The sequence below is a fragment of the Lygodium microphyllum genome, chromosome 17 (genome assembly GCF_053477565.2).
Source record: "Lygodium microphyllum isolate KBCC chromosome 17, Lygodium_microphyllum_v1.1.10, whole genome shotgun sequence".
Lineage (NCBI taxonomy): Eukaryota > Viridiplantae > Streptophyta > Polypodiopsida > Schizaeales > Lygodiaceae > Lygodium > Lygodium microphyllum.
In genome coordinates this window covers 27,491,361-27,515,960 of record NC_141151.1, presented here as the reverse complement: position 1 = coordinate 27,515,960, position 24,600 = coordinate 27,491,361, and the positions used below count along the sequence as shown (strand labels likewise).

General features: G+C 38.3%; 1 protein-coding gene across 1 annotated transcript; it reads left to right on the top strand.

Moving 5' to 3' along the window:
* The first annotated feature begins 2,867 nt into the window (after positions 1 to 2,867).
* Positions 2,868 to 18,324, top strand: LOC148021722 (uncharacterized). Its single transcript, XM_087696750.1, has 6 exons — positions 2,868 to 3,881; positions 4,049 to 7,866; positions 7,939 to 8,035; positions 8,799 to 8,859; positions 8,944 to 9,014; positions 18,121 to 18,324. The coding sequence occupies exons 1-6, from the start codon at positions 2,868 to 2,870 to the stop codon at positions 18,322 to 18,324; spliced, it is 5,265 nt and encodes a 1,754-aa protein (XP_087552876.1).
* Positions 18,325 to 24,600: the final 6,276 nt, after the last annotated feature.

The window sequence follows — 24,600 nt, the reverse complement described above, 5'->3', positions numbered from 1 at the left end:
GAGGCATTGTTTGAGTGCCGCATAAGATTGGAGTTAGGTTAGCTAGATCCATACATTAAAAAAATATTCTAGGTTTGGAGTCATTGTTTGAGTGCCACATAGGGTAGGAGTTAGGTTAGGTAGATTCGTAGATTAGTTACATCCATACTCAGCTCAACCTCCATATTTGAGTGCCACATAGGGTAGGAGTTAGGTTAGGTAGATTCTTACATTATAATGTAATAGAGGTATGGAGTCATCATTTGAGTGCCATATATTAAAAGAACGTAAATAAATATTTTATGTGTAGAGGCATTGTTTGAGTGCCGCATAAGATTGGAGTTAGGTTAGCTAGATCCATACATTAAAAAAATATTCTAGGTTTGGAGTCATTGTTTGAGTGCCACATAGGGTAGGAGTTAGGTTAGGTAGATTCGTAGATTAGTTACATCCATACTCAGCTCAACCTCCATATTTGAGTGCCACATAGGGTAGGAGTTAGGTTAGGTAGATTCGTAGATTAGTTACATCCATACTCAGCTCAACCTCCATATTTGAGTGCCACATAGGGTAGGAGTTAGGTTAGGTAGATTCGTAGATTAGTTACATCCATACTCAGCTCAACCTCCATAGCACACACACACACACACACACACACACACACACACACACACACACACACACACGTAGGTATACATACTCACCTTCCCTTTCAATGTGCCTAGAGAAAACTTAGCTTACACCAATTTTTTGCATGCCTCAAACACAATGATTCCAACACACACACACACCTTTTTTTTGTTTTTTGAAGATGGTCTTTGTTTTCAGCAGAGAGAGGGAGAGACCCCTACTCCACAATAGAATTTTTTAAGGGGGAGCCACAAAGAGAGAGAGAGAGAGAGAGAGAGAGAGAGAGAGAGAGAGAGAGAGAGAGAGAGAGAGAGAGAGAGTAGCTTGAGTGCAGCTTACCTGATCACTTTTTCTCCTTGCACCAACCTATCACTCACCTCAACCTCCTTGGTGAGTCCTTTTGTGTAATGGTAGCCATTTCTATAACTTTCTTAAATAGGTCAAAGTTCAAAATAGCAAATGCATCTTTCAAAACTAAAGATTCGTGCTACATTAAAGTGTTTTGATATGAAAGTGTGTTAATATTATTTTTTAATGTGTTTATGCGTGTTATTAATTAATGTATTATGTTTGTCATTACATTGTTAAGGTGTATTACTTGTTTTAAGTGTTTGATTAATTAATGTGTGTATGTGTTTTAGTATAAAAAATGTGTGATAACATTGTTATGTTTGTGTTAATAGTATGTATTCATATGTATATATGTGCTCATAATATTTTAATTAATATTTTGTTCATTTAAGTTGTAATCAATGCTTGAATACTTTAATCAACCTCCTTGGTGAGTCCTTTTGTGTAATGGTAGCAAATGCATCTTTGATAGCTAAACATTTGTGCTACATTAAAGTTGAATGGAATGTATAATAGGCATTTTAGCCCATGTGCAAGACCCAAACCCCCATGTGAAAAATGCTTGCATGGTTTCAAATTCTCTATGTTATCTTTACATCATAAGGATGATATTAGTGGTTCATATTGATCAAGTGCTATGACTTTTTTTTTTCCAAATAATAGACATTTTAGCCTAACCTAACTGGATTGTTTTCCTCTCCCTCTCTCTGCGTTTATTAATTAATGTGTTATGTGTGTCATTACATTGTTAAGGTGTATTACATGTTTTAAGTATTTGATTAATTAATGTGTACATGTGTTTTAGTATAAAAAATGTGTGATAACATTATTATGTTTGTGTTGATGTGTGTGTGTGTGTGTGTGTGTGTGTGTGTGATCTCTTAATACTTTGTGTAACCATGGCAGTATGGAGCATGCTGAAACATCTGATGCAAGAAACAATGTCCATGTACCAGACATTGTTTTGTGTACTCCCAATGCACGAATGAATGTGCGTAAAGCCAAAGACATGGCTAGGAGGAAGTCAGTACAGCGTGCCCTCAAACGTGTCAAAGGACACAACACTTCCGTTGTATCCCTAAAGATCCTGCATCGGTTAGATGCAATTGAGAAGCAAATCAAGAGTTTAAACAAATGTCAAAGAGCTTCAAACTCCTTCTGTCAAAAGTTTGGTGATCGCCTTCAAAGAATCGAAAAAATCCTAGCAGAAAAATATGAAGGAGGCTTGGCTGATGGGATAATGTTGCAAGACGAGATAGATGAAATAAAGGGATATATAGGAGAAATCTATGAGTTGGTTCGCAAGCACTGGCCAGGGTGTTCTTTGGAAGACCATGCAGAAAAGTTGCGAGACCTTGCTAAGAGCAATAATAGTATAGAGGATGGAGTGTGTGAATTACTGGCTCAAAGGAATGCAAGCGTGCTTGCACCTGAGAGCATTTGCCTCAATGTGCATGTCACTTCTCTAAAAGTTTGCCTCAATAGGTTCTCTGCAATGTTGAACCTATTGAATCGTCGCATGAGTTCATCATCCAATGCATAGTGCTCTTAGCATATCAGGCGATTTCAATAACTTTTTGTCGGATCCTCCGATAGATATGTCATTCTATTGTTGGGTTGGAAAATTTTCATGTCATTTGGACTTTTGTATGCCCCATGATAATGACATAATATGCTCTTTCAATTTATATTCTTGCACATGTAAGATTATATTGTTGCTTATGTGATGTTATAATCTTCAAATTTTATATTGAAATAGTATTTAGAACAAATTTATCTTGAAGAAAAATCTTTGCTAAAGTCTTCCCTAAAAGATATGAAGAAATTTTAGTACGCAAGGGACATAAAAGTATGCAATTACTAATATCAAAGTACATTTTTCTTTTTATATCAGGTTTTTCTCGGCAATGGTACTTCCAACACATTCTGTGCCTAGAGATCGTGTATTGCGTGCACGTAGAGAAATGCTCAAAATTACTAGACATAAACGTAGGCACGTTGCAAGAGTTAGGACTGAATTACATGTTCGTGACCATGCAAGATATATGTATGAACAACATCATGCAAATGGAAACTATATGGATGTCGGCAACCCAAATCAGCTATATCAAACCAATCAATTTCGCGCTGCATCTTGCTCTGTTGCTCATGATTTGGTATCCTTTGAGGTTCAGATGTCTACCGCAACTCGACAATACAATCCTAATGGTGGCTTGAGTGTGCGTAGGCAAATGCTTAATGTCACGAGAGCTGAACGTATGCACATGGCAATAGTTAGAACAGAATTGCAACAACTGCATCATGCTACCATAGATAGAGATAGATACAATAGCATCCAAGCTTCAAGTGACCAAATGCCAGTTGCACCATTATTGCCGTTGAAAGTTCAACCACCTCCTATTCGTCAAGGAGACAATGCAACTATCCAGAATACAGATGTTGAGATGTTGGATAACCATGAATTGCTACCCTTCGGAGTGGGGGTACGTAGCACAAGTCCACAAAGAAATGGAAACACAAATAATCCAAATGGTGGATTAAGAAATTGTAGGCAAATGCTTGATGCTACTAGAGCTGAACGTAGACACATGGCAAGAGCAAGAACGCAATTACAACAATTGCGTTGCACTACAACAAATACAATTGATATAAATGCTCAAATGCCTGGTGCACCATTACTGTCCTTAGATGTTCAATTGCCTCGCCTTATTCAAGAAGAGAATGAAGCTATCCATAATGCTGATGCAAGTACTGAGATGCTACATGACCAATATAATATTCAAGCTCCTATGTTTCTACCTCAAAATGGTGGATTTTGTTCAATTCTCCATGACATGCCACCTAATTTGGATATTCATCCATCAGTAACAATTTTGCTCTTCCAAAAACCAGATTTGCATGCAATTGGTACCCTTTGCAAGGTTTGTTACCATTGCATGGCTAAGTTGTGGCACGATGAAACTAAAACAATGCGTACAACTTCGATTGGAAAGCATTGCTGTAGAGAAGGGAAAGTAATTTTGCCACCTCTACAACAACCACCACAACCTCTGTGTAATTTGCTTGATGGCACACATCCACAAAGCAGAGAGTTCAAAAAAAAAAACGTGCTTATAATAGCGCATTGACTTTTGTTTCAATGGGTGCAAAAATTGATGAGCTTTTGCCTCAAAATGGAAATGGTTATACTTTTCGAGTTCATGGATCAATATATCACCGGATGGGTTCCCTATTGCCAAGTGAGGATGGACAACAAATGCCAAAGTTTGCACAACTTTATATTTATGACACCGATCATGAGTTATTGAATCGTATGGGGGTTTTACCTAGGCTTTTGCCAGACTTACTACAAGAGCTTCAACAAATGATGCATGATCACAATGCATACGCACAGGCCTTTATAGTAGTTGCTGCAAGCTTGCAACGCAATCCATCAGTAGAAATAAGAATGTCCATTTTTCAGAATCGATCCACGTCTAGACGATATTCAGTTCCCATTGCAAGTGAGGTTGCTGCGATCATGCCTGGACAAGGTGATGATGATACACTTGATCATCGTAGCATTCAAGTTCGCACACGACAAGGCCATTTGATTTATATTTCTAACTTACACAAGGCATATATGCCACTATTATATGTTCTTCTTTTTCCAAATGGAGAGGATGGATGGCATACTAAAGTTCCATATGCATTTATTGATGCTCATATTAATGCCAATAATCTTGCAAATAAAGATTGTGTCACTCAAATGCAATATTACGCTTTTCGACTTCAGATTCGAGATGATACTAATGGATGTCTTTTAAGGGGTGGTCGCTTGCTACAACAATACATTGTCGATGCTTATTGTAGCATTGAACAATGTAGATTGGCTTGGTGTCGTCATAATCAAGCAACATTGCGAGTTGAAATGTATAGGGGATTGGCTGATATGGTCAATGGTTCAGATGCAGTTGATACTAATATCGCTGGGATTGGTGTGGGCAGGAGAATAGTATTGCCATCTAGCTTTACAGGTGGACCAAGATTCATGTACCAATTATATCAAGATGCTATGACAATTGTACGTAGCAAAGGTAAACCTGATTTATTTATCACCATGACATGCAATCCTAAGTGGTCTAAAATTACAGATGCTTTGTTGCCTGGTCAAACTGCACATGATCGACCAGATTTAACTGCTAGAGTTTTTCATTTGAAACATAAGGACATGATGCAGTCAATAGTGAAAAAAGAGTTGTTTGGTAAAGTTGCTGGATATGTGTTCGTCATAGAATTCCAAAAGAGAGGCTTGCCTCATTCACATACGCTCTTGATATTAGAACCCCGCTTTAAGCCACTAGAAGCACATCATTATGATAGACTGGTGTGCGCTGAGCTTCCTGATAAGGAAAGGTTTTCGGATTTGTATCGAATTATTACTAAATGTAATATACATGGTCCGTGTGGTGAGTTCAATCCAAAAAGTGCTTGCATGGTGGACGGAAAGTGTATAAAGGATTATCCAAAAAAGTTTATACATACAACTACAGTTGATAAATGTGGTTATCCTTTATACAGACGTCGAGAGGATGGAAAAACTCATAATGCTAATGGTAACCTCTTAGATAACCGATGGATAGTGCCTTATAATCCTTATTTGAGTTCCAAGTATAGTGCTCACATAAATGTTGAGGTTTGCTCGACAATTGCAGCTGTCAAATATTTGTATAAATATGTATATAAGGGCCATGATCGAGCAACCATTCGGTTTACAAGTACGCGTGGTTCCGGATCCAATGATATTGCCGCAGAAAATATTGATGCACAAAATATTGATAAGATTGAGAGGTACTTAGATGCACGATATATTTCAGCTTCTAAAGCATGTTGGCGAATATTTGAATTCAAACTTCATGATGAGAAACCCGATATTCAACGATTGCAAATACATTTACCTGTAGAGAATACTATTTCCTTTCGTGACTCTGATAACATACGTGATGTGGTGCAAAATGAAAATGCTCAAAAAACAACTCTCACAGAATGGTTTACATGCAATTGTTTGCACCCTGATGCTAACACAGTTCTCTATCAAGACTTTCCGATGTTTTGGGTTTGGAATGCACGCAAAAAAATGTGGACAAAGAGAAAGCAAGGAAACACATGTGGTCGAATATACTTTGTTTCACCTACGTGTGGAGAAAAATACTATTTGCGGTTACTACTCACTGTATGCAAGGGGTGCACATCCTTTGAGGCATTGCATACGGTTGATAATGTGGTATATTCAACTTTTAAGGAGGCTTGCATTGCAAAAGGAATGTTGGAAACAGATGATGAATGGCAAATGTGTTTGCGTGAAGCTGCATTGATGCAAACCGGTGCTCAATTAAGAATTTTGTTTGCATCCATCTTGGTATTTTGTTCGCCTGCCCAACCTGGGGCTCTATGGGAAGAGTTCTTAGGTCCGCTGACAGAGGATATAAAACATCGACTCTCCTTGCAAAATAGGCAAAATGTCGATATGCAAGATGAGGCCAATAATCATGCATTGATGCATATTCAAAAATTTTTAGATCAACATGGTCGCAATTTGACAGAGTATCATGGATTGCCTGAGGTGACAATGCAAGAGTATACAAATCCTTTGATCCTTGATGAACAACTATATGATAAAGTAGAACAAGAGAATACATTCTTAACAATGCAAGCTTTGTTGAATGATGGACAAAGAAATTGTTTTATGGCAATAATGAATGCTATTGATAGTGGTTTGGGTAAACCATTTTTCTTAGATGGCCCAGGCGGTTCCGGAAAAACATTCCTATGCAAATGTTTGCTTGCAAAGCTTCGTAGTCAAGGTCGCATTGCAATAGCTACAACATCCTCTGGTGTTGCTGCATTGCTTTTGCCACATGGTCGTACTGCCCATTCAAAGTTCAAAATTCCATTACAGGCAGATAATAATTCTACATGCAATATACCCGTTCAAAGTCATCTTGCAGCACTGTTAAAAGAGGCAAGTCTTATTTTGTGGGATGAAGCTCCTATGTTGCATCGTAATACCTTTGAGGCACTGGACAGAACTTTAAAGGATATAATGCAGTGTGATATGCCATTTGGTGGTAAAGTTATTCTACTAGGTGGAGATTTTAGGCAAATATTGCCTGTTGTACCAAAGGGTACCCGTGAGGATATTGTCGGTGCTGCTATATGTTGTTCCAATTTGTGGCAATATTTCAATGTTTTGAAACTTACACAGAATATGCGGGTCGCATTAGACGAGGGTCATTTTGTTGCATGGTTGCAAGACATTGGAGATGGAAAAGATTTGACACATACTAATAATATATTGCAAATTCCACCTGCATTGTTGTTAAAGGGAGGATCTATGCAAGACTTGATCAATTTTGTCTATTGTGAAATGAATTGTGTAATTGATTACAAAACATTCTTTAGTGGACGTGCCATTCTTGCACCTCGAAACAATGATGTGGAAATGATAAACAATCATGCATTGCAGCTGATGCTGGGAGAGGTTAAACAATACTACAGTGCTGATTCTCTGGATAGAACCGAGGAGAACTCATTCCTCTATTCTGTGGAATATCTAAATTCCCTTGACCTCGGTGGAGGTATTTCTCCTCATATCTTGCTGCTCAAAGTAAATGCTCCAATAATATTGCTCAGGAACTTGAATCCTTCTAAAGGTTTATGCAATGGTACTAGGCTGGTATGCAAGGCTTTCGATAACAAGGTCATTGATGCAGAGATAATTACGGGGACCAATATTGGTGACAGAGTTTTTATCCCGAGGATAACTTTCATCCCAACTACACTGGAACTTCCTTTCTCAATGAAACGCTTGCAATTCCCAGTCCGATTGGCATTTGCAATGACAATCAACAAATCTCAAGGCCAAACGTTATCATGTTTGGGAATATATCTAAAAACCCCAGTCTTTACTCATGGTCAACTCTATGTTGCTTTCTCCAGAGTAAAGTCTCCGGATAGATTGAAAGTCTTGATTAATGAGAAAGAGGACATGATAAATGGTACAATCAATATTGTATATAATGAAGTTTTACAGAAAGTATTGTAACCTCTGTTTTTTCAAAAGTGTAATGTTTGTTCTCTCATATTATATTTGCATAATGTTTTTATTTTAATACAATCAAAGCCTTTTTTTCTTCTTTGTTCGCATATCTATAAAATCTAGTGTTGTACTTTCTTATGCTCTTTTTCAGTAGTGAGTTCTTCGTGGATGAAAAGCAAGTTTGACTTATTTTCTTTGGTTTAATACTTTAATGTTTTAATCATATCTCTCATGTATGGATAGATATTCATGATTTTATGTGAAGTTAGACGTATGTTTGTTTTACTATATGAGAACATTGTGTTTAAATTATTTCTACCATAAAAGTTATTTGATCTTTCTACTATATTATATTTGCATTAAATTTTTGATGCAATATCATCAAAGTTTACTTATTATTTTTTAATCATATATTTTTATGTTTTCTAATTTTTATTGATAGATGGCCCAAACAGTATTTGAATATTATCGTGCCTCTCCTTATTAAATGAGACTTCAAGAAGCATTGCGAACTGTTGCTACGGATGCTATTATCCTGAGAACTTTGGCTAGGGTAATCGAAAGATTACCCAATGATGGATTTACTAATGGAAACACTCCTTTATATATAGAAATTCTATATTTTGGATGGATCCAATGCTATTATGTTAGACAAACAGATGTTGAGCACTTCATATCTCGGTCCCATACTAGACACATACCGAATGACTGGAGTAAATGGGAGTTTAAAGATTTATCATGTTTTGTAACTTTGCATCAGTTTCATCCAAATTCCGCCGACTGCTCTACTAATGTGAGAGCTAATCATATCACGTCCCCAGGTAATACTTACCATTTTTATTAATTAATGTTTTGCTTTATAAATTTAATATTGTTATTTTCAAAGTTTTTTTTTTCGTTTTTAGATGTTGCAGCACAATCTGGGGCGGGGCGTGTCACAGCTTCGCCCACACATGTTCACCGTGCTAAATCCACGGTTGATAATTCATCTAAGAAGAGAAAGCTTTCTTTTCAATAGTTGATTTTCTACAATACAACTATCTTTTTGAAAACATTTTATACTTTCTTTTCCATTTACCTGTTGTCATAGTTGGAATTCTTTCAGTGATATTTAAAAATCACTTTTGCTTCAGTTATGTTTTTCAATTATTATGGTTGAGATAATCGATGTTATTGTGTTGAATTATTACATTTTTAATGAAGTTTAAAATTTGCAAGACTACTTGATTCATTTCTAAGTGGAAGAATGTGTGAACAAATTAAAACATTTGTGCTTCACATCCCGGCGCGAAGCGCTGGACTGAGTCTAGGCGCGGAGCGCCTAGTGATTATTTCACAAGAAGTTGACAAATTTGAATCTCCCTTGTTTTAAACATGCGGAGGCACATGGCAAGATTTTTTGTTTTTGCAACAACTGGCCTCATGGTGTTGGTGGCATAGGTGAAAATGAAGTAGTGAACTCACAAGGGTTACTATATAAATGTATGACCCCCAAAGTAGCCTATAGCTTGGGCTTTTTGAGCTATTTCTAAATTGGCTTTGTTGCTAGCTTGATAATCTATCAAATTGCCCTCTTTTTTAGCTACCTTCATTTATCTTACTAATGCCACTTGGTCATGCTTTACATTTCCTAGTGTGACCTTATCCATGATTTGCATTTTGGTTCCCTTGAAACACTTTAGCTGAGCACCAAACCTTTTGAACTATTCAACACCATGGAGCTTAGATATGAATGGAGCTACAAACATGCCACAAGCATTCGTATTTAAGCATTTAGATCTTATCTTCAAACCTTTTGAAGTCTTAAAAAGCATGGATTGCAAGATGACTAGTGACGATGAACAAGGAATCCTTTAAGTATCAAAAAGCATGGAAAACATCTCATGACACAACATTAAGGTATTAAAAATTTTGAATTGATTGCATTGAAAAATTTTGAAGGCACAAGTTGTGTTGTCAAGTAGAAAGGCATTGTATATCATATGGCTTCAGACAATTTCATTTCATCTTTGTGAAAGAAAGTAAATAAATGAACCCATGGGCCAAATGGTCCAAGTCTAAAACATATAAAAATATGTAGTACACTCGCTGGTAGGAAACATAGACTTGGTGCTTGCTTTCTTGGTTCTAAAATCCTTTGCATAAGCATGTAGGGAACTTTGAATGTGATATAAGCTTTCTCATTGTCATAATGATATGCTTTGGCTTATGACTATCCTTCAAAATCATAATCACATCCACTTGTATTGAACACATTTTGAGATGTGAATGATGCTCCATTTCATTTGATTTTACACCCATCTCCATGGATGCATGAGTTAGATAAACTAGTCTCTTGTTCAAGGATGAATTGACACATCGTGGTACAATTTATTTGCCATATTTGTTATGGGATTATATTTATTGATTTTTATTATTGTGGATTGGATTTTGTCTATTTGTTGTATAATTCGTAACTTATTGTATGAGCATGTGTGCAATATTGGTTACATTAGGTGTGGTAGATGGAAGGATACTGATGTGTGTTGCGTTACGGTGAGTAGATAATTAGATGGAGTTAAGCATGATTATTGTTTTGGGGTGTGTTTTAATGCATGAAATTTATGCATTTCATAGTGAAAAATATTTTCAGAGGTTTTCTTTTGTATAAGCATATTAGTGCACTAACTTTGCATGCGAACATGCGTAATAGATTTATTTTGATGCATTTATTAGAGAAAAAATATTATTTTTGTAAACCTATTGGAATAGTGTATTTTGATATATTTGCAAGAAAGAAAGGCATGCGAGGTGAAGAATAATAAGAGCTCAAAAAGGATACTTTCAATGTATTTTAAGCACAAAAGCTTAATAATTGTATATTATAAATACATGCATGGGGGAGGTGATCACCCATGCATGGAAGGAGATACCCATTATGTCGTGTAAGTTTTGAATTTTTTTTCTCATATAATTTGTTCTCTTTTTATTTTTTGTGCAATTATTGGCTATTGTATGGTAAAGGTAAGCAATATTGGTATTACAGTGTGCTAATTGGTTTGTATGTCAATATTAAGAAGGAAATAATATATTTGTCTTGAAGATTTCATCATCAACCACATCAAGTATCATTGAATAACTAATGGACGAATGCTTTATACATAGGTTTTTGCATAAAATTTGGGATTTTCAAGGATGATTTAATTTCCATGGTTTAAAGGTTGAAAAAGACTTCACAAATGTTTAACTCAAAAGCCACTTTCTTTTTTATCTAAAGATCATGAGATTTGCATCAAAATCATCCTTGTAAGTGGTTTTCTCCCATACAAGTGGTTTTTCTCCATAAAAAGAGAGAAATATAGATGATGACTATTGATCAGCCAGCACTGCCCAGCTTGGCCTAATATCACTTGCTCACTATCGTAACTCCTCCTCCATGCCCTTCTAAGATAGCTATTGCCATTCTTGTCATTCTCTAAAGTCCCCACTATTAGCTTTTTCAAAGCTTAAAGTTTTAAAACTTCAATGCTTGAAAGCTTAAAAGTCTTTATTTTTTTTCATTCATGGGTGGTCTACTTTTTCAAGGGGGGAGGAGAGGCCATCATATAGACCCATTCACAGTGATACTCTTCTTTTGAGTTGGCTTTTAAAATACAGTTCTTGTGTCTTTGACATCAATCTCTACCCACTATATACCTTTTTTCTTGCACATGCGTGACTCAAAATTAAATAATGTTTACATATAGAGTAATATCTTCATTATCTAGAATAAATTCTTGCTCACACCCAGGGAATTTTATTTTGTGGGTTATTTTTAGGATTTATTCACATGCAACGGGTTTTATTTAAGGTTATTTCTTGTACATTGAGTTGCTTTTATTGTGTCTGGTCCTTCCAACATTGATGAGGTTAATATGGAGAATATGGAATCATCTCTTTTAGAAAATTCCTTGCAACAAAAAATCCGTCCTCTTCAACATAGTTTGAACACTGTCACATAGGAGTTTCATGTGCGGATGTCAACAAAATTCTACGACTCAAGTCGAACATGATTGTATTGCTTAGATTTTGAACGGTGTATTTGACACCCAACAAATTAAGGGCCAAAAAATAAGCAGTAAGTCTTTTCAGTTTTCTAAGTTTAATGGTAAAGAGGATGGAAAAAGTATTTTTGCTTGGGTTGAGCTAGTTTGATGATTACTTTGACAAAGAAGCTTTTCTCGAGAAGGCTAAAATCAAGTGCACAACCAATTATTTGATCAATAAAGCTTTGCTTTGATGGAATATATTATGCTATAGCATTGACCAATCAATGATATGGGCCAACTTTCAAAAAAAAGTTAAAGAATATTTTCTTTTGCCTTTGTTCTATCTTTAAGCGAGACATAATTGGTCAAACTTATCTTGGAAAAAATGTGATAATATTTCTAACTAAATCGAAAGATTTTGGCAAAGGCTTTTGTTGTTATGCATGCTTGAGGAAGTTCCTATGAGCATGTTGCAATGCAAATATGAAGATGGTTTACAATCTAGCATCCATACTAAGCTAAACTCTCTCAAATCTATGTCTCTTCAATCATGAAGCTATCTCTTATGCCCATGTTGTTGAGAAATAATTCCAATCTATTGACTATATCCTTCGCGGTCCACAATGTAATACACCTCATTCATTCAACAACCACAACCATAAGAGACCTTTTGTGCCTTGTTGCCCTAATTCTTTTTCATCTAATAAGTCTTCTAATTATGAACCATGAGCATACTTGAGAAAGTTTCTAAGAGCGCATTGTAATGCAAATACAAAGATGGATTACAATCTGGCATCCAAGTTAAGCTAACCTCTCTCAAACCTACCTCTCTCCATGAAGCTATTTCTTATGCCCATGTTGTTGAGAAAGAATTCTGATCTATTACAAATGCTCCACGGTTAGCAATCCAATACACCTCATTCATTTAACAACAACTGCAACCCTAAGAGATCTTCTATACCTTATTGTTCTAAATCTTAATACTCAAAATAAAAAGACCAAATTTAGTTGTCATCATTGTGGAAAATTTGGACAATATGAGAGTTGATTGGCAATTTCCATTACCATCTAGCAATAATCAAAGCACAACTTAATTACACAACATTGAAAGGAAACTTGAATATGCACTTGATTGGACTACCAATTCCTTACAACAAGAAGCAATGACTAAAGAAAAATTAGATATCCCTATTTCTCTACATGTTTTATTAAAGATGAAAGGCTTTGTGCATGATATAGATGTGACTATTTTGTATGACTATGGTAGTTCTCATGATTTTATTTTTTAAAAAATGGTTAGGAGGTTGCAACTAAAAATTAGCTATTAATTGTACAAGGTTAAATTTGCATTTCAAGGCATGAGATACAATGGAACACAAAAAATCAAGGGATTAGAAATTTCTATGGATAAATATAAAGAAAAATGCGACTTCTTGGTTTCACATCTTTAATCATTAGACATTATCTTTGGTATGTCTTTTAGATATCGATTTAATCCTAACATTGATTATCATACTCATGTAATACCATTTGAATTCCAAGGACAAATAATTTCTCTAACTAGTGACCCTAAAATTGAATTGTTTCCACTGATTAGTCATACACAATCTAAGCAAGTACTTAGGAAGCAACACAATGCATATATGATTTTTGTGGGATTGAAGTTGAAAAGCCTAAGTCTTTTGGATTGTCATTTTCACAAAAAAAAGTTTTTAGACTTATATAAAATTCTTTTGCAGATGATTACGCACCTAAGTTGCCAACATTATGAGGAGAATTAGATCACAAAATTGAATTGTTTCTTAGTGTTACTTCTTGCATAGAGCTCCATATAGGCATAATCCTTTGTATCGAAAAGATTTTTTTAAAAAAGTGACTAAATTATTGGATTAAGGTTTAATTCTTTGTATTTCTTCACCTTTTGGTGCACTTGTTTTGTAGATTGAAAATAAAAATAAAATGTACATGATGTGTATTGACTATAAACCTTAAACAAAATTATTGTTAAAAATCAATATCTGATTCCTAGAGTTGATGATTGCTTGATAAACTTGAAGGACTAATATTTTTAACAAGATAGATATTAAATAAAGATATAATAAAATTTACATGGATTCAATAGATCTATTTAAGACTCCATTTATGATGCAGTTTGATCATTATAAATTTATTGTTACATCTTTTGGTCTTACTAATGCACTAGCTATGTTTTCTTGAATGATGGAAGTAATTTTTCTAGATTACCAAGTTTTTGTAATTATTTTCTTTGATGATATGCTTGTGCTTAGTAAATCAAAAGAGAAACATAAGAAAAATCTTCATATTGTGTTTGGTTTACTAGATAAATATCACTTTTATGCTAATCCCGATAAAAGTTTATTATTTCAACATCAAATTGAATATTTGGGACACATAGTTTCTATTAAAGGTATCACTATTGATCCTAAAAAAATTTAGATGATAAAAGAATAGCCTAATCCTAAGAGTGTGCGTAAAGTCCAATCTTTCCTAGGATTAGTCGAGTTTAATTGAAAATTTACTAGATCTTTTTTTTTTGATTGCTATGCTTTTGATCATGTTGTTGTGCAAGTTTTTTATTTTTCATTGATGTCCTAATCAACAAAAATCTTTTGGTACTTTGAAATATCTTTTGACCCATGCACCTATTCTTCAATTGCCCCTGATTTCTTCCAATTGCTTCCACCCATTCTTTCTTGTTGCCCCATTGATGCTAGTAGTTCAAGTATAGGTGCTATCTTAATGCATAATGATTATCCTATTGCTTATGAAAGTTGCAAATTAAAATCCTCTGAATAAAACTATAGTACCTATGAAAAAAAATTATTATCTATAATTCATGCTTTGGATATTTGGAAACACTATCTTATGGGTTCTAAATTCTTATTAAAGTTGACCAATAGGCCATACAACATTTGTTGAACCAATCATTAATTTCTAATTGACATATTAAATGGGCTTCGTTTATCCAAATATTTCATTCTATGATCCAATACCAAAAGTAGGTCATGTTAATGTTGTTATAGATGCATTAACTTGTAGGACACTATTGCATCACATTACTTGCTTGGATTTGATAGAATCAAAAGTGTGTATTCAAATCATTTCTCTACTATTGAAATTCAAACTTTTGATGTCATGATTCCTACCTATGTTTCAGATCTTGATTTCTCCTTTATTTGGCAAAGATTTCAAAATACTAACACCACTATCTTTGATAATCATTCTTAGTGAATAGATTTCCATATTATCAAAGAAAGCTATGTACTACGGTACCTTTTAGAATTGTCGCTATGATTGAAATGTGTCAGTCAACATATATGGGACATAGATGTATCCAATCCACGATAGTTGTGTGCAAAGAATATTTTTATTGACCTACCATGAAGCATGACATAGTAAAATTTGTATATAAATGTATTTTGTCACAATGAATTAAGTGTCACCATGGAAAAATGTATGGTTTACTTATGCCTTTATTAGTTCCTAATGGCCCTGTTGGGGGTAAAGGTGCTTGTGCCTAGCTGCCCATGCATTATCTGCACACTATAGTTGGTGGGGCCCATCATTGTCACTTAATTCTTTATTCTTTCAGTGACATTTGAATAAAGGGAAAGCCGGTCACACATTGTGACCATTGGAGTTCCCACATCTTGAGTCTCTCTCTCTTGCTCTCTTGTTGCATCTGCCACCATAGCTTATAGCTCTCTTGCTTCCACTTGGGCTTCTCCCTTCAACAGAGTCTTCTTCTCCGTGAGCTCGAGCTCAATCCGGCATTACTTGAGGCATTACTTGAGCTCTCATTTGAGTTATCCACAGCACGGTTTCACCATTAGCAACCATAGCTCCACCTCTTGAGGTTCATATTGAGCTCTCATTGCTCTAGGACTTCTCAGGACTATTGGGACTATCTTAGGGCATTCTTGAGCCTACATTGAGCTTATTTCAAGGAGTATTCAGTTCAATATTCAGGGTTGGAAATACAAACACGTTTTTTCAGCTAGGGCCATTTTCAAGCACTTGTGCTTGCTCAACCACCTCCCTGGGATGATTGGACAAAGACTTTGGCATTGTTTACTCCTCTTGACATTGACCATTAACATTGAGCATTGGTTTTGAGTCATTGAGTTTTAGCTATTAACTATGCAAACAGGGCAGCATGCTGTCATAAAACAAGGACATCCATATCTTCAATGTTTGGAGCTCATATATGCTTCCCGAGATGCCCATATACATATCTTTTGTTATCAGATACTTAGGGGATCATAAATCATTGGTTTGAGATGCTATTGAATTGATTTGAGCACTCTTTTAGCTCAGTTTTCTCATAGATATCACTATTGTCATAACAATGTTGAATGTTATTTATCTGGGAAATGTCATTCTCTTGGCTTATGTGATGCTCCCAAAATGTTGGAAACTTGGGGAATGTTTTGCCAATATATTGAAATGATTTTGGAATGATTTCAACCCATATTTTCCTCAGTTTTACTATCATTTTTGCTGTTGTAATAAGCAGGGCGGCTGAAGGTTATTATATTAGTGAAAGCATATGCCTCTTGGCTACTTGGGATGATACATTGATGTCTGTGGTTGCTGCCACATGCTTGGCCATGCTCCCGGAATGCTTTTGGGCTTTGATTGAGCTCCCTTTTGCTTAGTTTTGATTGTCATTTTACTATTGTATATACAGTGGACATCAAGCACAGGGACAGTCTATGCCTAATGCTCTTTCATGCTATGCGGGCATTCTATTGGATGTATTAGTGTATGACATTGAAGCTCTATTCTTGGTTATGCTATTGAATACATTTGAGCTTATGACATTTGACATTGGTTGTCAGTTACTTCGTTGGATGCTTCAGAGGTCTATGACCTACGAGCTTGAAGCTTTTATTGAGTCTTATGCTCCGGGCTATGTACTTGATGTATCTTGGATGCTTGGATGCCACTTACATGAGGATTTGAGCTTTGTTTGCTTGCCTAGCATCTGAATTTTGATCTAGTGGGAGCCACTTACTTCACACTTGGATGTTACATTGAGCTTTGGATTTTATTTGCAGAGTTGAGCTTGATCTACTTCAACTTTTGCTTGTGTGCTGCAGACTGTTGCATTATTTATGAGAGCAATCCCCTCCATTTGATGCTATTTTGGTCATAGTTATTGGAGAGCTCATTATTTGGTCCATACCTCTCGTTTTCAGCTTATTTTGGTAGTGGCTTTACGGCTGTTTGTAGGTATTACAATAGCCTGTTTGGTCTTATGATGCCTCTTTTTCTTGCACTATGGCTAGATATTCAAATGACAGTGCCATCTTCAACATTGAAAAGTTGGATTATGGCAACAATTATGGCTATCGGAAGCCCCAAATTTGATAGGTCTTGGTGCAAAATCTCAAATTAGACTGATTAGATGCAAGAGCATTAAGCGTAAAGGTCAAGATCAAGATGTATGGGATAACTTAGATAAACTTTGCAAGTCCATGATCATCTTATCCCTCAACAAGCAAGTTTATTATAATGTTGTCATAGAAAATCTGTAATTTCTATGATAAGCAGAGCCTTGCTTCTCAGATATATTGGCTAAAGCAACTTATGGACCTTCGTATGAAGGAAGGTACCAGTGTTTCTTAGCATTTGAGTGAGTTTCATACTATCATTAGCTAGCTATCCTCGTAGAGTATTGACTTTAAGGACAATCTTCCACCTTTCTTCTTGTTGGTCATAGTGCCTAAGTCTTGGGATACATTTTGTACTGCTATGTGTGCAAATATGCCCGAGAATGGGCTGAAATTGTCTAATGTAGAGGGTGCACTCCTGGACAGAGGAGATCAATAAGAAGAATGTGGACGCTTCTCACACTTCTCATGCTTTGATTGTTCGGGGTCACCATGATGGCAAGAGTGGGAATGACTGCCATGGTAGAGACTTGCAGAAGTCTCATTCTAAGTCCTGTGAACAGTCTCGTGGACATAAGTCAGATTTTGACATGCCATTTTTGTGGGAAACAGGACATATTAGGCCACAATGCCATAAAATGCACACTGACAAAAGCAGAAGGAAAAGGATAAAGGAAAAGTGCAAGACAAGTCTGATGGTCACAGCATTGTCCTTGCTAAGTCTAGTGTTAAGATCAAAGAGATCGATGTAGTGCAGCAACCTGACTCTGATGATGATTACATACTTGCAGCTTCTTCTTTGGATGAGTCACAGCTCATAGCTTTGCTAATTCATCGCCTGGTTTTACTCAATGTTGGTTGATGGATTTAGAGGCTTCCTTTCATGTGATTCCTCATAGAGAGTGGTTCCACTCCTATCACAGTATGACTGGATCTATCTGTTGGGGAACGACTTAGCAATGCAGATAGTTGGTATTGGTGATATCCAACTGTAGTTTGGTTTAGAGTAGTATATTTACTTTTCATAATGTTCAACATGTACTAACTCTCATCACGAAGAGTCTTATCTCTATTGGCACACATGATGATGAGGGTCACTTTATTTCCTTTGGGGATTTTTTTGGAAGATCACCCATGGAAACCTTGTTTTGGCATGTGGTGCCAAGTTTGGCACTTCATATCCCTTGTTTGCCAAGTCTGTGGCTACAGTTCCACATGTATCTCTTTGGCATCGTCACCTTGGGCACATGTTCTTAAAGGGAATGAAAATGTTTACTCATTTGCAGTATCTTTTTCCTCTTGTGACTATAAGTGTCTTGAGTCATGCGATCATTGTTTGTATGGTAGGTAGACACATAGTACACATGAGAAGTCTTGCACTCTTTTGCGCATGGGTGATCCCTTGGCTCTTGTTTATTTTGATGTCTGTGGACCTATGCCGTGTTAGTCGTCAGGAGGTGCAAAGTACTTGTCACATTCATTGATGATTACTCACATAAGGTCTAGGCATATTCCATAAATCTAAAATTTGATGTTTTGGCTACCTTTCAATGTTGGCTTGCATTGGTTGAGAACCACTCTGGGTATAGGCTGAAATGCCTACGGTCAAATAATGGGGGTGAGTATGTATCTAAAACCTTTGAGTAATTTTGCAATGAGAGGGGTATTAAGTGTCAGTTGACCACCCTGTACACCCCACCCTAGAATGGCATGGCTAAGCACATGAACAAGATAATACAAGAAAGGGTATGTAGTATGTTTAGCTAGGTAGGCTTACCACAACAGCTTTGGGCTGAGGCAGTGACTACTACTACCGTACACTTGATCAATTGATCTCCTTGCAAAACTATTAACTTTTAGGTTGCAGATGAGGTGTGGTTCGGAAAACCTTCCTCGTATTCTCATTTGCATGTCTTTGGTTGTAAGGCTTTCTACCATGCCATGTACCCAAAAAGAAGTACACAAACCTAGATCCTAAGTCAATGAAATGCATCTTTATTGGTTATGGGAATGCAGGTGAGATGGGCTATCGCCTATGGGATCTACAAGCTCGGAAAGTCATCCATAGCCATGATGTAGTTTCCATGAGGAAAAGATGCATATGTGGGAGCTTTCGCTCAACCGCCAAGATCCACGGACCGCTTATTGTTCAAGCGTTCCAAGCCGAGCACTAATGGCTACCTCTCACATAGCCGACGCGCCATCCATATCTATGGGTATAGTGAGCTTACCTCCATGCCAATCGAGTTACCTCCTCTCCCACGCACTCCGGTAGCTCCACGATCCAAGTGCAAGCTTCAAGCAAGCTCCATCCTCAAGCTCCACGCTCCAAGCTCCATTGCCGCGAGCAAGACAAGAGAAGAGAAGGGAAGAGAAGAAGAGAGGAGAAGATGGAGAGCTTCTCCTCCTTGGTCCCTCACCCTCACACACTCACTCCCTCACACTCTCACACACTCTCTCTCAAGCACAAGCTCAAGCAAGCAAGAACAAGAAGAAGAAGAAGAAGAGGAGGAGAGCCACTTTTTGCCACACACAAGAATGAGCTTCTCATTCACTTTTCAACTTTATATACAAAACCCTAAATCCCTTTTGGGCAGTCATCCCCTTTTTCCCTTTTTTGCATGGTCGGCCGTAGCCTAGTCCCCTTTTTCCCATTGTCCTTCTATCTTCCTAGCTTCCTTTCTACCGCCCGTCTACATTTACAAATTGCACGGGTGAGAGCCCGACGCTCCTTGAATTAAACCATGATGCGCTTGCGCTCTTTTACAAAAGTTTTGACTTGCGCTTTTCCTTGTGCACCTTTCTCCCTTATTTAGGACTCTTCTCCTTGTGCGTCTTTGTCTTCTGTTTCTCTTTGCCTTGGCCTTTGTCTTTGTCTTGTGCTTTAGATTTTCCGGATTTTCCACCTTCGTTCGTTTGAGGGTTAACATTACCCCCCTCCTAGATGAGTGCTAGTCCCATGGCACTCATCATCGTAGTAGGTAGCAAGCGTTTAGCATGTACCGAAGACGTGGGTGGCAAGGATGTTTGTGGTTGCCATGGCGGAGTGTTGATAGTGGTGGGGAGGAAGGTCATTGAGGACACATTGGTGGATTGAGTGGTAGGTGGTAAGGCAATGGGACTTGGTGGTAGGGCTGTTCTTTGGGGGGTTGCACTGATGGAGTACAAGTGGCGGTTTGTTGGGGATTCTGTACATGCTGATTCTTGGCAGGCTTACAGGGTGATAAGGATAGGAATTCAGAGTTGAGTGTGGATGAAGAGCGAACGACACCTTCGTTGGAGTCTTCAATACCTGCAATGAAAAACCTCTCATGTGGTCTCTCCCTAAGGGGTAGTGCTAGTCTTTTTATCGTGCACAAGACATATTTTGATTAGTTTGGGAGACAGGTCGAACTCTAAGTAAGCTGAGAGTATTGTCCTGCACTTGAGGACCCAAACTGTATATATACTTCGGTGGAGATATTATGTGAGTGCTCGTGCGTACTTAGATATTACTTAGTTAGAAGACTGTCGGCCTAGTTCCTTGTATAGCAATGGGTCAGTGAAGCAAGGGGCTAAGTTGATGGAAAAATTTGTCGATGAAGACGGAGAGTACACTTGAAGATTGCTTGAGACATCATTATGGTCGTGTCAAGGCAATGTAGCATAATTGAGCTCCTTGATGTCTTATCTTTTGGTAGCTAGTGGCTACTCGTGGTGCTTGAAAAGTATGGTGTGCTTTTCCATTGTCTTTCATGCCTTGCTTACCACTGTTGATTGTAATGGCATTGAGATGGAGTGCAAAAGAATTGTGCAAGTGGTTCAGGGTGACAGGTCTAACCATAGGCGAAGCGAGCTCTCAGGTATGTCCTGCCCTTAATGTGCCTTGAACAATTGTGGGGGATGTACAAAGGGCTAGGGGATTAGGAACGGAGCCAGCCGACCAAGGTCACTGGACGTACCTAATTTGAGGACCCCTAGGTGCGGTGCTGTGATCGTGTGTGCTTTTTTTTTCTTTTTTTTTCCTTTTCTTTTCTTTTCTTTTCTTTCTTTCTTTTTTTTTTGGGTGGAAAAAATGAATACAATCAATGCCATACATTGAGGATGTTAGCCTTTCATTTGGATTGAGAAATGTTGGAATCCAAAGGTTATGAAGAATGGATATTACAAAGATGATTGTGTCACCAGCCTTGATGCTAGAGGAACTGTTGTTGAGATGAAGAGATACACTTGAGATTTTGCAAACCTCTTGTAACGTGTGAGACATCGAACAATTGATGTAGCACTTGGAGTGACCCGTGCATGGACAAGGGCAGAGCATCTTGTGAATTGAATCATGGATTATGAAGAGACGTTCGTCCTTGTTGAGAGCGTGGCTCTTGCTCGAACATAGAGTCGGGGCCAAGAAGGAGAAGGTAATCGATGATTATGCTTTGGCCATGCTCAGTTGCAATATGTGCTTTCTGCAGAGGTGTCCTTGGGTTCTCATCCAGTGGCGTTTCCGTCATGGCTTTTGTTTCTTGGTATTCTTGTCACTTCCTCCATAATGGTTCTTTGTGGGGTTGGTGGTCTTGTGGTGACTTGGATATTAAACACTTTTAGACCTTGACCTATGTCATTCTGCATCCACTTGTCACTTTGTGAGAGTATATGCTCACTTGCGTTAAGTACATTGAAACAATTTTAAGAAATAATTTTTCAGAATGCTATGATACCTATCCCATTACTTGTTAAGATCACATACATTAACGGCAGGTAAAGGAAGTGTGTACAAGTGGGGATCTTGCCCCTTTACTCATTAAGAACAAAAAGTTATGGCATGATGACTTGTCAAGCTACTTGTACATCATAGGGGCTTAGTCGATAGGTACTAGGCGGGGTGAGTCCGGTTGGCTAGGCGATTGGGCCGGTGCTGGTGCGGGGCTCTCGTGAGGTTGGGCAGGAAACATGTCGTCTGGGACATGAATGGTGTAGTCCAGGGCCGCGACCATTTCCAAAATGTCTTTTAACAGTTCATTAAATTCTTCCCTGTCCCGGGCCGCCTTTTCTCTTCGTGGGCTCCGGGTGCCCGAGCGTACGTTGGGGGTATGTGTAACTGGCATTGCCACCTGCTGTGCGTTTCTTTGAGTCTCGACTCTCTTGGCCCAGGGATTCTTCGGCCTTCATCCGGGTCAGTGTTGCTTAGACCCTCGCTTCTTTGCATATTTCTTGAGAGTGGGTACATAGCGTACCAGGGGAGGGGCACATGCCGCGTGCTCCTGTCGTCTGCGAAGAGTGTCTCTGCACGCCAGATGTCCGTGGTTCTCCATGCGTTCCTTGTGGAGGCCTGCAAGATGCAATCCAAGGGTTAGGCTTTGATATGGAATAAGATTGTTCACATAGGAGGGACTTCAGTGTGGGTTGTCAAACGCACATGACTAGAAGAGAAGGTGCGGAATGTGTTGTACTCGTTGTAACGGTGTCCCTCTCGCCTCTAACTATGAGAAGTTCTTGACTCACGCCGAGTTACATCGGTTGGTGGTCCTACATTTGGAGGGCTCATCCTCGAAAGGATAGGTCGGGAAGGGAAAAGTGTGTAGAGAGGGACTACGCCCTGCTTACATCGTGAGGGATGTTGGTCATGGTTTTCCATGGTGGCAATGTGGGTGCATGCCCTTTGCCTGGAGGCGGACATGATTTGGTGAAAGGGGACCGGCCTAGCATAGCCTGTTGGCCCCAATTCTTTTTTCTGCGCTTGGGTTTTTATTGCTTGTGTGTGTTGATGATGTTTATACAGGGTTACAAAAGTCATTGTTTATTTATATACATATCCATGAGTCCATGTCGCTTTACGAGGATAAAAACCAATTGTAGAACTCGGGATTTCACTGGAGTGTGGCACATGCATCTAGCACTCGTGGTAGTTTACTCAGTACCAATAGATATTTTGCCACATCGAGCAGCATTGATCCTTGTCCGAGTCTACTGGCAACATGTAACTCCTCCTCAGTGAGAACCTTATCAAGCAGAGGGTTTTCTTGGCTTGGTTCAGCTAAGTCCTTGCCCCGAATGGTAGTCAGAACTCGGAGAGAAGTTGGTGCCACATAGGTTGGGTCTCTTTGGGATCGCCATTTGGCCAATCGCTCCTCAGAGACTGTCATGATCTGAGCCCCTAGTTCGGCCATTGCAACTCGGCTTTCGCACCAACACTGCTCAAATCGACTCCGGCCTGCTGACAATCGCTTTAGTTGCTCGATGTCAATGAGATTCGGTTGGCAGAGCACCTCATTGAACGTGTTAGTTAAGCGTAGTTTGTCAGCTTCCTCATCAGAGATGAGTCGCATGCGTTCATATAGGAGCTTGTTATAATGATTCTCAAGATGTTCTTGCTCTTCCCAGGATAAGGGAAATGGCAAGTACTCTTCAAGCTACTCCTTAGGGTCTGCCAGGACATAGACACGTGCGAACACTTTGAGCTTAGCATTTAACTCGATTAAGCATTTTGTGACACTTCTATGTTCCACGAGGGCTTTCTCGGTTGCCATCTCATGCAAGGTTCTAGGAGGTTTCTTGGGCTTTAGCGTAGCTGGGGGCTCAGGCCTAGATGAGCAAGTTTGGCCAATGCTAGGATTTCTTATGCTCTTGGGGTTCTCACGTTTCTCTTGAGGCATTGTTGTTGCGTCATGGTTCTCCTTGGATGTGGCTAGTATAAATTTGTCACCCTGTTGTGACAGCATTGTATCCACTCTTGATTGGTCGATGTGAGTTCTATTGTCGGTGGATTGAGTGTTGAAAGCAGCTATTGATGGCAACGGATGCTTTGATTTCTCAGAGCACACGGATGTGTCTGAGGTTTCACCGCTATTAAGAGAGGCATCAGTGGGTTCATTGGTGTATGGACTTGATGCTTTATTCATCAGCTCTCGAGCGCTCTTCGTCTCAATGTTCTTGGGGTCCACAACCACTTGCAACTGTTGTCATTTTTACTGTTTTCTCCTCTTTTTCTTGGTCAGTGCAGGTGCATCTAGCGTCTAAGGACCCTGGGCTACATCGACCGTTAACGTGCTTGGTTGGGCCTCAGCATTTCCCTTCTCTAGTGGGTCCTCATGGGACCTAGTCGTGGCCTGCGGAGTAGCCTTGCCAGGTTGCATGGGTACAACTGTCTCCCTTTTGGGAGAGT

What these genes read in the sequence shown, in the direction of transcription:
- LOC148021722 (XM_087696750.1), top strand. Translation starts at nt 2,868, where the DNA reads ATGGTACTTCCAACACATTCTGTGCCTAGAGATCGTGTATTGCGTGCA. An exon ending in CAATTGGTACCCTTTGCAAG is followed by an intron (nt 3,882 to 4,048) that starts GTTTGTTACCAT and finishes TCCACAAAGCAG; the next exon opens with AGAGTTCAAAAAAAAAAACG. An exon ending in AACAAATCTCAAGGCCAAAC is followed by an intron (nt 7,867 to 7,938) that starts GTTATCATGTTT and finishes TGCTTTCTCCAG; the next exon opens with AGTAAAGTCTCCGGATAGAT.